Raw genomic sequence first — 13,937 nt, 5'->3', positions numbered from 1 at the left:
AATTTTTCCCTGTTCAATCCAAATATATGAAACTACCAGTTAAATCAACATCAGATTGGCATTGCAAGATGAACAGAAACAGATAACTTTTTTTTTTAGAGTTATTTGTTTAATTTTGGCTGTTTTTAAAGAAGGACTTAATTTGTTTTTCGTTTTTTTAATGCCACTGGAAAAACTGAATTTAATGCTGTAGTATCATTGATAAATGTACTCAAATATTCATCATTTACCTAAATTTAAGTCAAACTCAACATAAATAAAAAGGCAAGAATTTGTTGCTGTTGAAGTATGCTAATGTATGATTATTTAGCCATAAAAATTAGAAACTCACATATAACTTTGTCCATGGTTAAACTGGAATATTTCTACAACTTGATTAAAACTGTGAACTTCAAGTTGTGACAATTACAATTTCCAGTTTATACATGGAACCCTCATTTCTTACCAGTTCTCTAAGGTTGATTTGGTTCTTTGTTGGCAAAGATAACAGAGCCTCAAATCTCAAGAAGATCCGTTCAGTTTGTTGCATGTTTCCTCTCATCTCTGATATCAAAGAAGATTCTTATTTTCATATGTTCTCACCATTTGTGTTGATATGCCACAATGGTTTGATTCAGCACAATTAAACTAAATTGTATACATCACATGTTAAGCCTTTACCACATTCTCTGGTAACCTCACCTGGTATTCACTTTGATTCTCATAAAGCAGTACCATTAGGGATTTTCCTCATCCTTCTTCAGTTAAGACATGTTTGGCAACTTTTAGGTGATGAAGAGAAAGATTATGAATATAAAAATTCAAATAGAAAGAAAAATTTAGTGTATTTCAAGAAACTGTTATGCATTTTTTTACTGCTTGCATGGAGTAGAAGTGTAACAGTAGTTTTTCCAGGCCATTGTTGCTTCAGTCGCTGTAGAGACAAGTCTGATTTTTTCTTCTACTTCATTTCCCTTTTGTATCAACCATATTTATAGATATGTTGACTAATCGTATTGACCAATAAGGTTTGGTTTTTTTTGGGGGGGGGGGTAGTTTTAACTTTTTCTTCGGGTTTTTTATGCTTGTTGTTGGTAACTTACAAGGTAATGAGATAAAGCACACTCTTTTGTTTTTAAATTCAAGATAATACAGTTTTCTTTTTCTAACAGAGTAGTTGGCCTTTGGAATGGGTTGCCTTTAGATGTTGTGAAGGCAGTAAATTTAAGTGAGTTTAAGAGAAAGCTTGGTAACTATATGAATGATAAAGGCTAGCTTTAAGATTTTTTATTCTATTTATTTAATAGTTTTAGTTTAGAGGATGGGACAGCTGAGATGGACCAATAAGTCCCATGTTGTCCCAAAATATTATGTTATGTTATAATCCTGTATACATTAAGTTTTGAGTAGCTTTTTTTATCTCTTCATTGTATAATTTTATCCATCTAACCAGTTATGATTTGTCATTTTATAATTCATGTGAATCCTAGCTCTTAGTAAAATAAAAAAAAAATACTATGAAGTAGCTAAAAGAAACATTTAGGATATGTGTCTATCATTCTGTAATGCTCTTATTCTTCAGACATAACAGATTTCACATCTACTGCTAGATATTATGTGAGGTTCAAAAGAGCCTTATGAATTCACAATCGTTAGCATTTGCAAGTTTTTAAAAGGAACATGAATAGTGACAATCCATTATTGTGAAATATCTTGCACCATTTAACTTTTTCTATTTTAGTATAACTTATTAATTAAGAAATGAAATAAGTATAAATCAATATCTGAAAAATACTGTCTTTATAAATATATTTGTAGTAAACAACTTTATTATGTACTAGTTATGTGTTTTTAATTTACAGCAAAATGTCGCATCAGGCCTCCATTTATTGAAAATGGCAACACGATGGTGACAGAAGGAGATCATGGAACTGTAGTTTCTTATTACTGTAACAGGTTTTATATTCTTGAGTCAAAAGGATCAGTCATGTGTTCCTATGGCAGGTGGATTGGTAATTCTGCTGTATGCAAAGACAGTAAGTTTAGCTTTCTAATAGGATTATAGTATAGAAGTATATTTTATGTCTGTTCTTCAGATGATGTTTTGTTGGTAATCTTTCAAATATATTCATATCGTAGAGGAAAATAATTGCTGTACATCAAGGGCAGATTAAAAGTTAGATGGGCATTGGGCTAAATTTATTTTACTGGGCCTATTATGCTTGTGACTAAAAATTAAGATAAAAAAAAACAGTAAATCTCATGATGGGCCTTTTTCTGAGCTTGGGCTTGAGGCTGAAGCCCTAATAGCCCCACCTATAATCTGCCTTTGCTATACATTTCTTCCAAAAAGACTGTGTAAGTACAAATAATAAGCTATATTGAACTTGGTTTTTGGTATACCAGTTGTAAACATTTTTTTTTCAGTTCTAGTAGAATCTTAGTATTTGTTATTCAGGAAATAAGTATTGGAATTTTACTAGAAAAGTTTGAAGAAGTACAGATCTATAAAAAACACATTTATAGGGAAAAATTCATTATACTAGTTACTTAATTGCTTTTTAATACATTTTGGGATCTGTTCCATCTTTTAGCAATCATAATGTTTGTTCATTTGGCAGGTACATTATACAACTGACTTAAATATATAATATAAGGTAATTGTGAGAGTTCTAAGCAACTTTCTTTAAAGCACAAATTCACCACTTAAAATATAATTGTAGTTACTATTTTTATTATATATAACAACACTGAACCTGTCATTTTTACATCTGAAGTCGTCATAAATTCACTCTTGAGTTCATAATAAATTAATTTATCTCATACATATTTCATAATATATTTTTTATTCTGTAAATTTATTAACCTGTTGATAAGAATGTAAGTCAGTTTTATATAAAGCTAAACATATATGAAAAAATATAATAATCACTATGAAGTTGGAGATGTTATTAATATTTTAGAGAGGTTTGAAATTGGCAGGAAGGTTTTCTAAAGTATTTATATAGGTAATCACTGTAATAAAATCTATGCTTAGACCCAAGTTTGGAGATGGCTTGAACATGTAATGAAAGAAAATGTACAATGTTTTGACAAAACTATGTCATCAGGTATTATCCAAAACTTGTGATGAAAACTTCTGAAAGCTACTCTGAATTCCACATATATCAAGAACTACTTAATAAAATGTAAACAGGAATTAGACCACCAATTTGCCCACTACCTCTAACCAGATGAGCACAGCAATGTACAATGGACTCTCAACCAAAGCAACTCCATTTTAAATGAAGAAAAAAATCTGTACACAGTAAAAATAAAAAAAACTTTTTAGTACCTGAGGATGACATAATTTTGTTGAAAAATTGGAAATTTGTAATAAAATTTCTTTCACTACCCATTCAAGCCATCTCCAAACTTTATTTTCTAACAAGTGAGCTTATTGTCATCAAATTCCAATACGTATCTGTTCAGTAGTTCTATTGATACAATGTAACAACTTTATGAGATTTTTAACTTTCTGCATTAAGTTATTGAAACACTGGGAATATAATCTGTATTTCTAGTTTCTGTAAGTGCTATATATCTACAATGTCAATTTCAGTCCAGTGCATGGCCACTTGTAAGGAACTTAGATTGTATTATTTTTTCCTTCAAATGCAGGAGTCTGTTGCCACATAATCATTAGATATATTATCATATCATTACATAACTTACATTAATGGTAACTTACATGTTTTCTGTTTATATTTTATGTAATCATTTCATCTGAGCTTAAACTACAGTGTATGGTGTAACAAAACCTTCACATATGATACTGGTTGTACAAGGTGTTTATTGTCGATTGGTTTCTGACATCAACTTATGCTGAGGTGCATTATATAAATACTGAACTGCCATGTTAGTAGTTTTTGTTACTGTCAATTCTGCAGACATTACTATGTAGGTTTTAGTCCACTGGTTCCTGAGCAGTAAATATCACTTGTTCAGTGTTTATGAAATGTCTTGTGTAATAAACAGTTCCTAGAATTACTCAGTGTGTTGTTATTGAGCCAGTAGAGGTTATTGGTAACAGTCTAGTTGTGCTTGATTATAGAATAAGATTGTTACACACTTTATTAGGACTTCCACCTGGCATATCTTAGAATCCACAGGATGTAGGAAGGCTATTTTGTTAATGTAACCCATTTATCAAATGGTAAACAACAACCATGCAGTTACACTCTGACGTAATCAGAGTATCTAACTCCTGTTGTGTGAACGAACATTCCTTACACCGTTATATTACATTCTGTATCTTGTATTGACAGAAAACATAATCAGGGTACGTACTACATGATATGTTCTCCACACATCCATTTTACTGTCAGTACAGAAAAGAATGAAACTCATTAGAACAAATTACATATTTCTAGCCATCTGTTGACAACAGTTTGTGTGCTAGGTATACATATGAGATAAGTGGTTTTTACCATTGTTGTTAGTGTACTCAACAGTTTTTACATGATCTTCACATGGTACTATTGCAAGTAATCCAGTTCTGACCAGGTTAGTTAAAGTAAACAGTGTTAAAGTTATGGTTTTTATCAAAGCATGTGATTATAGTATATTTGGTCTGACACTTTCAGCAAGATGTTATACACGCAACCTGAGCAAACATAACTATTATGTGTATCATGAAGGCTCACTTCAAAGTGGAGATGAGCTACAGTTTGAGTGTAACAAAGGATATGAAAACATTATCAATGCTGAGATAAAGTGTCATTCAGGAGAATGGATTGGCAACTTAAGACCTTGTAAGCCAGGTAAGATTCTGTTTAAATATAGCTTTTGTCATGTTATTTTACCATGTTAATTTCATCTTGAGAGATGTACATGCTAATTATTAGAGGTGTAAGTAATTCATCAGTTTGTGAATCATGCTTCAACACCATATCTAAATTATATATTATCTTCAGGGATAGATTAAAGGTCAGACAGGTGTAGAGCTAAGTTTTTCTATTAAGCCCATTATAATCACAATTACAAACTAAGGTATAAAAAACTAAACCCCATAATGGACCTTTTTTGAGCCCAGACCAAGGCTACAGCCCCAGTAACTCCTACTTTAATCCACCCCTGAATATTTTAAAGACAAAATAGCTTGTAGTCAGAAAAACCTGCAACAAGCTTCATGTCACAATAAGTCATTAATTTTGATATGCACTAAGGATTTATTTGATCCATACTCGTAAGTCTAGAATTTCAAGAACTTGAAGATTATAAATTATTATATTCATAGGTTTTTCTGAAGTTTGAGGTAAAAAATGTTTAAAATTAAATTCATTTTCTTCTGTGACTGTTAAAGTAAAAATATAGAGATTTAAAGGAGAAAACAGTACTATAAATCATATAAAACAATATTTATTTTATTATTTATTTATTCCATAAAGGTATCATCATGTTTCTGCAGTAACATATTTGATTGTGAAACAAACTCTTTTTTTTTATGTTTCAGACTAACGTTCTTTTCAGATAGAATCTTATGTTAACATTTTTGCCACTTTCCTTACATTCAAGCTCCTAATTTTCTTTTTCTTAATTCATAGTTCATAAAATTTCAAAGGAACAAAAAAGAGCTTATTAGCCCATCAAGGGTGTTCCTTTCAGCTCCCAACTGTAACCACCCCCTTAATACTCATATATTCATCCAATCTTTTCTTGAACTCAGTTAAGTTTTCTGCCTCCACCACCCTTGAAAACAGCTCATTTCAAAAGCGAACCACCCTGTTTGAAAAGTAATACTGTCTAAACTACAGATGACTCCTACACTGCCAAAATTTGAACTTATGACCCCTTATCTTATTGTTATCAATGCCAAATACAAATAAGTTTGATGGATCTATATCATCAATACCCTTAATAATCTTAAACACTTCAATCAAATCCCCTCCTGACCCATCTTCTCTCCAGAGAAAACAAGCATAGATATTTTAGTTTCTCTTTATAGGATAATCCCACCGTCCAAGGTATCATCCTAGTGGTTCTTCTCTGATCCTTCTCCAACAACTCAATGTCCTTTTTCTCGAGGAAGGGAGCCCAAAACTGTTCACAGTACTTTAAATGAAGACTTACAACTGATCTTTTCATTGAAACAATAATATCCCTTGTCTTGTATTCAATATTTCTATAGACTACCTAAAATACTGTTAGCCTTATTGCTAGCTACATTACACTGTTTAGATGACGTTAGTGATTTTTGATTACAACATCAAGATCTTTTTCTTCAACCACGGTACTTAATGTATTCCCATTTAAATTGTAACAATAATTTGAATTGTGAAAACCTACATGCATTAAATGAACTAAATCTTTCTGTAAGTCTGCAGCATCTTTGATACAGTTAGCTACCCCAAACTAAGTTGTATGTGCCTATTTTGTAATTCCAGTTCTATTTAAAAAAAAAAAAAGGTATTAGCAAAGATCAGTCTCTTCATCAGGGTATGGAGCTTATTCTGAGAGCTTGAGCTTCATCTTGCCACCCCATGATGTGCTTATCCATGTCCTCATTTCTTGATTTTTTAGTTTCTGTCTGGGTGAAGGACAATATTATTGTTGATGTTTTAATGTAATATGTCAAAAGCTCACTTTTTACATTTATCAATCAAAGCTAATATTTTTGCATTAATGATGTACTTGTTTTCTTTTTTTTGTTCTACACTTTATAGAACTACAAATCTAATAATATTCCTATTTATGACCTTGATTTATTCCTCAGAGTGCTTCCTTCTTGCTTTTTATTGTTAGAATTGCCCTAACCCGGGCAGGTTGCTTTAGCTTGTATGGAAGTATTTCAAATTTCTTCTTATTTAAAGCATGAATCATTATGTTCGTCAACCTGATCTGGAGTTCTCTCTGATAAATTAAACATCAAGCATATTGTATGTCATGTGACAATACTTTTATCTTCCTATTCCTTGACCACCTGGGAGTACTTTTGCATGTAACTTGGTTTTACTTCTTTTGTTAGTGTTTATGGTCAAGAACACATGTTAATAATAATAGTCCATTGTTATTATAACGTTTAGCATATTTTCTGAGTTTGCTGAATTATGGACAGAAATTTCAAATTTATTTTGCTGAAATTATTTTGAGTAAAAATATTGGTTACCTATTATGTTTTCATGTTTAAAATGTTTGTTCTATACTGTTAAAATGTTTTCACAGCAAAATGCCACAATAAACCACCTTCAATTGAGAATGGCTACACGACGATGACCGAAGGTGATCACGGAACTGAGATTTCTTATAACTGTAACAAGTTTTATGCTCTTGAGTCAGTGGGATCAATCATGTGTTCCTATGGGAGTTGGATTGGTAAACCTGCTGTGTGCAAAGACAGTGAGTTGAAAGCCATGTGTTACTTAAGTAGTTTGATAATAGGTTCATTTGTTGCAGTGTTTTGTTGGTTTATTTCATTATTTTCTCAAATAACAAACATAGGTTGTTTGTTTTTGTAAGTATAAAAATTGCTGCAAAATATTTAAGTTTGCCTGTTACTTAATGACTTTGTGTTTGGACAAAAATTAATATAAAATGAATTTAAGTGTAGTGGTTTTATAATAACAGATTTAATTTACGACTGTCATTTGCTCATATGAATCTTAATCTTTCTTCTTTAACTAGTTGTTATAACATATGAAAGATTTCACAATGATTATAACATTTCCAGAATTGGACAATACCCCAAACATCTGTAATTTATGTTTATATTAATGTAACTATTATAACAAAAAGTTTTATGGTACATGTGTGTCACGTTGGCTGCAGTTCCTGGTAATATGTCCTTTCAAACTGCAATTAAAACAACTTCTGTTCTTTGCTTTTTATTCCTCTTTTCTGTGTAATCAGTTGTCAACTAATCCTTTGAGTTAATTATTCTAATGTTATCATCTTGATGTTTAATCTAGATTATATTTTGTTATTGCCAAAATAACACTTCTGACACGGGTGTTGTGATGGGTTTTATTGTTGGGCAGGATTTTTTGGATTATTTCAAAAACGAGTATTGCAGTCCAGTCTACGTAATGATACCAAAAACAAGTGTTTCATTTCTTCAACTACAAATTCCACGTAACAAACAATAAGCCTATTTGCCCAAATAAATAATATCTCAACAGTAATTCCACCTACTTGTTAACTTTAATTGCTAGTATGGTACTTAATGTATCTCTGCTACTTGATTAAAAACACTAACTCAAAATTTACAATGTTGATATAAAAATATGTATAACTGGCTGGCTTACTCATTAATCAACAACCTTGAGTGAGGAGGTTCCAGTCAGCCTAGTGCTTATCTTTTGATGTATAAAAAGTTCTCAGTTAAAAACAAAGCCTGCAACAGTATTTCATATTGTTATATACAACAATCAAACAGTTTTTATGGTTTTTCAGTAAAAGCACAAGTAATAACAATTCTTTGTTTATTTTTTGATGTATTTGATATTTAATATAATAACTGTTTGATTTTTAACACCAAACCCTTATACAGCTACAAGTTTTATCTTCTCACATAACAATAATTTGAACTAGTATTTCATAGTAAAGTTTTTATGTTATAGCTACAAGTAGATGGTAAAATCAGTGTATTCGTATATAGCTAGGGTTATTGAATATTAATTTTAAACTTAAATTATAATTTGTTAGTTTTTTATCAAAAATACAGCAGTTTTAAACAAGATTACTAATCAAAGAAAATAAATCAATTTTATTCAAGTACATATGAAATATAATTGAAAAAATTACGTGTATACTTTTCATCTATTATATCCAGCTTCTGTTAAGTGTGACAGCATTAAGAAATAATTAATATAAACATGTAAAAACTAGTCAATATAAATAAAAAATTGTTATAATTAGTACATTTTGAAGTTAAAGTTTACCACAAAATAATAACATATTTGATGTAAACAATTTTAGCTCGATGTTACAAGAATCATTTGAATGAAGATCACTATACTATAGTGTATAAAGAATATTACGAAAACAAAGAAAGTCTGCAGTTTCACTGTGATGAAGGATACGAAAAAGATACAAATGCTGAGATTAAATGTGACTTGGGAAAATGGACTGGAAACTTCCAACCCTGTAAACCAAGTAAGATACAGCTCTCTTCATTGCTTGCAATTCTTGTTGAAAGTTTTATGGTATTAACGAGTGAGGTTAAAATTCAGATCAAATGTGTAGCTAGAAATTCAATTCACTTTCATGTAACCAAACTTTAGTCATCATGAGTAGAGTTTACTGCAAATGAAATCATTTTAATTCATGCAGTGACCTTGTTTATGTTGTATATAACTAAATGAAATAATTAAATGAGGCATCATGGTATACAGAGACAAATGAAACTGTCAGAATCTTAAGAATGTGTCTACAAGTAAAAAATATAAATAAAATTTAAAATAGAAATATAAATTTTCGTAAAGTTCTCAGAAAATGAAAAATATTGTACCTACTTACTAAACATATATTTTTTTCATATACAGCTAAGTGTAGATATCAAGTGACATAATTTGAGTAGTCTGACCCATTTTAGCATTTATATGGAGATATAAATCTTGTCTAAATATCTATTTTGTTTGCTTGGTCCTGGTCATTTCATTATACTACTGAGCATACAGGAAAGTGTAGTATATACTAGCCAAATACTTAAATAGAACATGGTATTCTAGTGCTATACCCTGCAATGAGAAGTGAAAAAAAACATATACAACTTCATATTATGAATCTCTTGTGCATAATGCTAACAACAATTTCTATAAAACAAAATTCTTGGAAAAAGATTTAAACCTTTAAACACTTGCTATAACTATTGTTTTATGATTGGGCAGCCAATAATCAGCACATTTCTTGCCATACAAACAGCTTTTTCTTAGTCAACAGTTGGCTTCATTTAAAACTTCCATTCCCTTCTAAACAAAGGGCTGAAGTTTTTAGTGAATCAGCTGCATTATACTCTCTAGATTGGTCTTGTTCTATATTCATTGCCTTCCAGGGCTTGATCCATTACTAATTCATAAAACTTTCAACAAGTGCATGCATTAAAGAATATTAAGAAGCATGCTTTAGAAGAAAACAAACATCTCTTCTTAATTAAACAGTTTCTATAAAATGAGTGCTTTGATATTAATTAATATTATAACACTGCTTGGCATTTACAAACAAACAAGTTGATAAACAAAGAATGGGAGAATATTGTAAACATATTCTTTAAGCATTAGATTAACAGACTTTTTTTTTTAACTTTCATGATATTAGAAAAACACGTAGGTTCAAGAAGTCTTGACAAGAATGAATAAAAACCCTATTACCCGAGTGCTTTTGAAAGATGGACCTTCCTTCTTCAGGGACAAACTGAAGAAGAAAGGTCCACCTTTCAAAAGTGCTCAGGTTATAGGTTTTTTATTAATTTCTGTCAAAACTTTTTTAACTTTTGTTTATTTAGCTTTTTAATCTAATGTGCTTTTTAAGTATTGGTAATATATTTTTTAGAACATTATAAAATATTGTATGCCTCGTAAGTACAATTTCAGATAAATTGTGGCAGATGAAATATTCAATTTGAAAATACATTTTTTAATGGTCAAATTATTTTTATTGATCAAAGATTCATACTATAAAATTATTTTTACAGAAAAATGTCACCTCAAACCTTCTTCTATTGAAAATGGTTACACAATTATAACAGAAGGTGATCATGGAACACCAGTCTCCTATAAATGTAATGAGTTTTATACTCTTAATTCAACTGGAACAATGAAGTGTTCTTATGGTCATTGGATAGGCACTCCTGCTACGTGCAAGGACAGTAAGTGTAACTTATTAAATGCCTGTTAGTTGTACTACATAAGATTTAATTTATTGTTATTGTGTAGATAAGTCTACATATGTCTTTATTTATGGAATGAATGATTTATTGTTATTATTTTCAAGCTGATTAATTTAGTTTTAGTGCAAAAAGTTTAGGTATTTAAGAGTTTTATTTTACCAAATTATTTTATCTTTTGCCTTTGTAACTCAATGAACCTCAGTTTAGAAATATCAAATATAAAACCTTCTCAACAGTAAAATTTCAGAAGAATTCTAGTTAGGTTTAGTTTATTTGTTGGTCTGAATTTTAAATAACACTTGGTGTTAATAATTATCTTTAAAGTTGTGAAGTGGTGTGAACAATGATCACAATAATAAAATCAACATAAAAATAATATAAAAGTAATTTAAACGTTTAAGTATGAAATTTACCCAAATTCTATTTATTAGGTATTTTAAGTACATTATAATTCATTATTGAATTTTATGACTTTAAATATTATGATTTATTCCTTGGTTTTTAGAAATTCTTGTAATTTTTTCTTAATATTTTATTTTATTGAAGTTTTGCCATTTTATTAAGACTTTTCATTTGGCCCAGAAGCATGGTTCACAATTCAGTACTTGTACAAAACTGGATATTATATATTCCAAGCACAGTTTTCTACCTCTAGATGGATGTGTAGCTAATTCATTACATGATTATCTTCTTCCTCATTATTCATGTACCACAGCTTAGAGAAAGCCAGCTTCCTTCACCAGTTACTTAATACACATTAGGGTCTCCTGCAGCGGACAAAATATCTGGGTTTGCATTGCAAATTGCGAATCAAAACAACCCCAATTGCGAATCACTTTGCTTAGCATAACATGCAAATCATTCCTTTCTTTTGTATGTTGTCTTTGAGACAGTTTTAGTTACTTTTATAATAATAGATAAAGAATACTTATGAAAAACAATAAATAAAGTACCTACCTGGGCTTACTTACTTTATTTTTGCTGTCAAATGTCGATGACATTTAACCATATCTTTTTATACTAATGGTAGTAATGCATTAAATGATTTTTATTCCAAAACATACATACCTCTGCTGACACTTATAGCTATTTCTCAATCTTTATCTTTGCCATCTAACGTTGTGTACTTTTACTCCAGTCTTTATATACTCTATTCAACTGCCCTCTGCAATATCTAATTTGCTAAACTTTACACCAGTCCTCACATGCCCTCTATGCAGGTACTGTATATAAGCACTGTATGTAGACAATAAAATCACAAGATCAAGAAATAGCTATAAGTGTTACCAGAGATAAGTATGTTTAGAAATACATTTTCAGATTAGGAAAATGATAACTTTAATTAAATAATGTACCAAAGAACATAGAATAATAACAGATAATGTCCCATGACTATCACAATTTTTCTGGCTTTCTAACTTTGTAACATGAGCCAATACAAATTCATTCAAGCTAGTCAGTGTGTTACCTATGGGAACAAAGCTTGTACTGAAACAAAAATTAACATTTTTCTGTATGGAAAACAATGTAATATAATATGTCATTTTATAGATGAAAACCTTGACTTTCTGCTGGTCAAAAATAATATAGTTCCAAATGTAAGAGAGAACAATTAACAAATCCTGAAAGAGAGGATGTGACAGTTGGATGTGGCAGGAGAGGTCAGATTTTCTACTTGATGGCTTGAAGGCTATGAAACTTGTGCTTTACTTGAGTTATGACAATATTATAATAAGTAATTTACGTCAAATTTTGTACTTCTTGGAGGGGTGGTAAATAAATTATAGAAGAGGGGGTGCCTAGAGAAAAATCACACTAGGAGAAATTCAGGATCTTTGTTTAATATTGCCTTATAAAATTAAGAACTTAAAACTTGTATGCTATTAAAATATGGATTATTAGATATGATTTTATGCTACACTTATTGGTATAACATGGAATAAAGGATACCCATGAGAAGAGGGTTAATTACTGCTGAAAAGTCACTAGACATTTTCTTCTTCAAAAATTCAAGGAGACCACGTTGTGAAGAGAGTGACAAGGTCTCACCAAAAATAAAAGGAAAAGGCAGCATGGCCAGGTGGTTAGAGCACTTGAATCGCAATCTGAGGTTCACGGGTTTGACTCCTCGTCCCTCGAAACATGCTTGTCCTTTCGGCTGTGGGGGCATTATCTTGTGACGGTCAATCCCACTATTCATTGGCAGTGAGTGGTGATGACCAGCTGCCTTCCCTCTAGTCTTTCATTGCTAAATTAGGGACAGCTAGCGTAGATAGCCCTCGCGTAGTTTTGCGTGAAATTCAACATAAACAAACAAACAATCAAATAATAATAATAGACTAGATTAATTTTAAAAATAATTTGTGGCAACCTTGTTCAGTTGCAATATCTTCAGGTCACTTCTTTCTCTGGTTAACAAACATACAAGAACATCATAATTATATAATAAAATCTTTTACAAAAATAGAGCATTACCACATTAAAAAATACATTATATACAACCCTTTAATGAAGACATAATTCAATACAAAGTTCATTCTAATACAAAATTCCCACATATATAGTAACACTGCAAACAAATTAATACACATCAAAACAATTGTATAAAAAGATAAAACATAAAACCTTTTTTAAATAAAATCCCTTTATAAGATATAGAAAATATCTACCAAACACATACATGTAGAGCTCTTAATAAAATGATTGTTTGTTTTTACAAAAGTTACACATTGGGCTATCAGTGCTATGTCCACTGCGAATAAACATACATTTTATTCTAGCATTGTAACTTTTTTAACTTACTGCTGACGTACTGGGGAGTAAATAAAATGAAACATGGAATGAATTAGAAACACTAAATAAACCCACGTACATTGAAGAAATCTTGAATTCACCCTAAAGGAAAAATTCTTAGAAACTATTTGCATGTATACATGTGGGCTATTTATATATATATATATATATATACACACACACAAAGTAAAATAACCCTTTTAAAGTGACTATGAAGTCTTCAGTTACAAAATAAACCCTTTGACAACTAAACCTTAGATTAAGATATAACCTGTTAATATAAATAAGTATGCATATACAT

The 13,937-nt window shown here is 30.3% G+C and overlaps 1 protein-coding gene across 1 annotated transcript in view; it reads left to right on the top strand.

Annotated features, from left to right (window-relative positions):
* LOC106468935 (sushi, von Willebrand factor type A, EGF and pentraxin domain-containing protein 1-like) overlaps positions 1-13,937 on the top strand; it is a 107,605-nt gene that overhangs the window by 40,136 nt on the left and 53,532 nt on the right. The window contains exons 7-11 of the mRNA XM_013929388.2: positions 1,842-2,015; positions 4,605-4,781; positions 7,183-7,356; positions 8,935-9,111; positions 10,649-10,822. Coding sequence (XP_013784842.1) covers positions 1,842-2,015; positions 4,605-4,781; positions 7,183-7,356; positions 8,935-9,111; positions 10,649-10,822 — 876 coding nt within the window. The remainder of the gene's footprint in view (positions 1-1,841; positions 2,016-4,604; positions 4,782-7,182; positions 7,357-8,934; positions 9,112-10,648; positions 10,823-13,937) is intronic.

The sequence above is a fragment of the Limulus polyphemus genome, unplaced genomic scaffold, assembly GCF_000517525.1.
Source record: "Limulus polyphemus unplaced genomic scaffold, Limulus_polyphemus-2.1.2 Scaffold3227, whole genome shotgun sequence".
In the NCBI taxonomy this organism is placed as follows: domain Eukaryota; kingdom Metazoa; phylum Arthropoda; class Merostomata; order Xiphosura; family Limulidae; genus Limulus; species Limulus polyphemus.
This window is presented reverse-complemented; position numbering and strand designations above follow the sequence as displayed.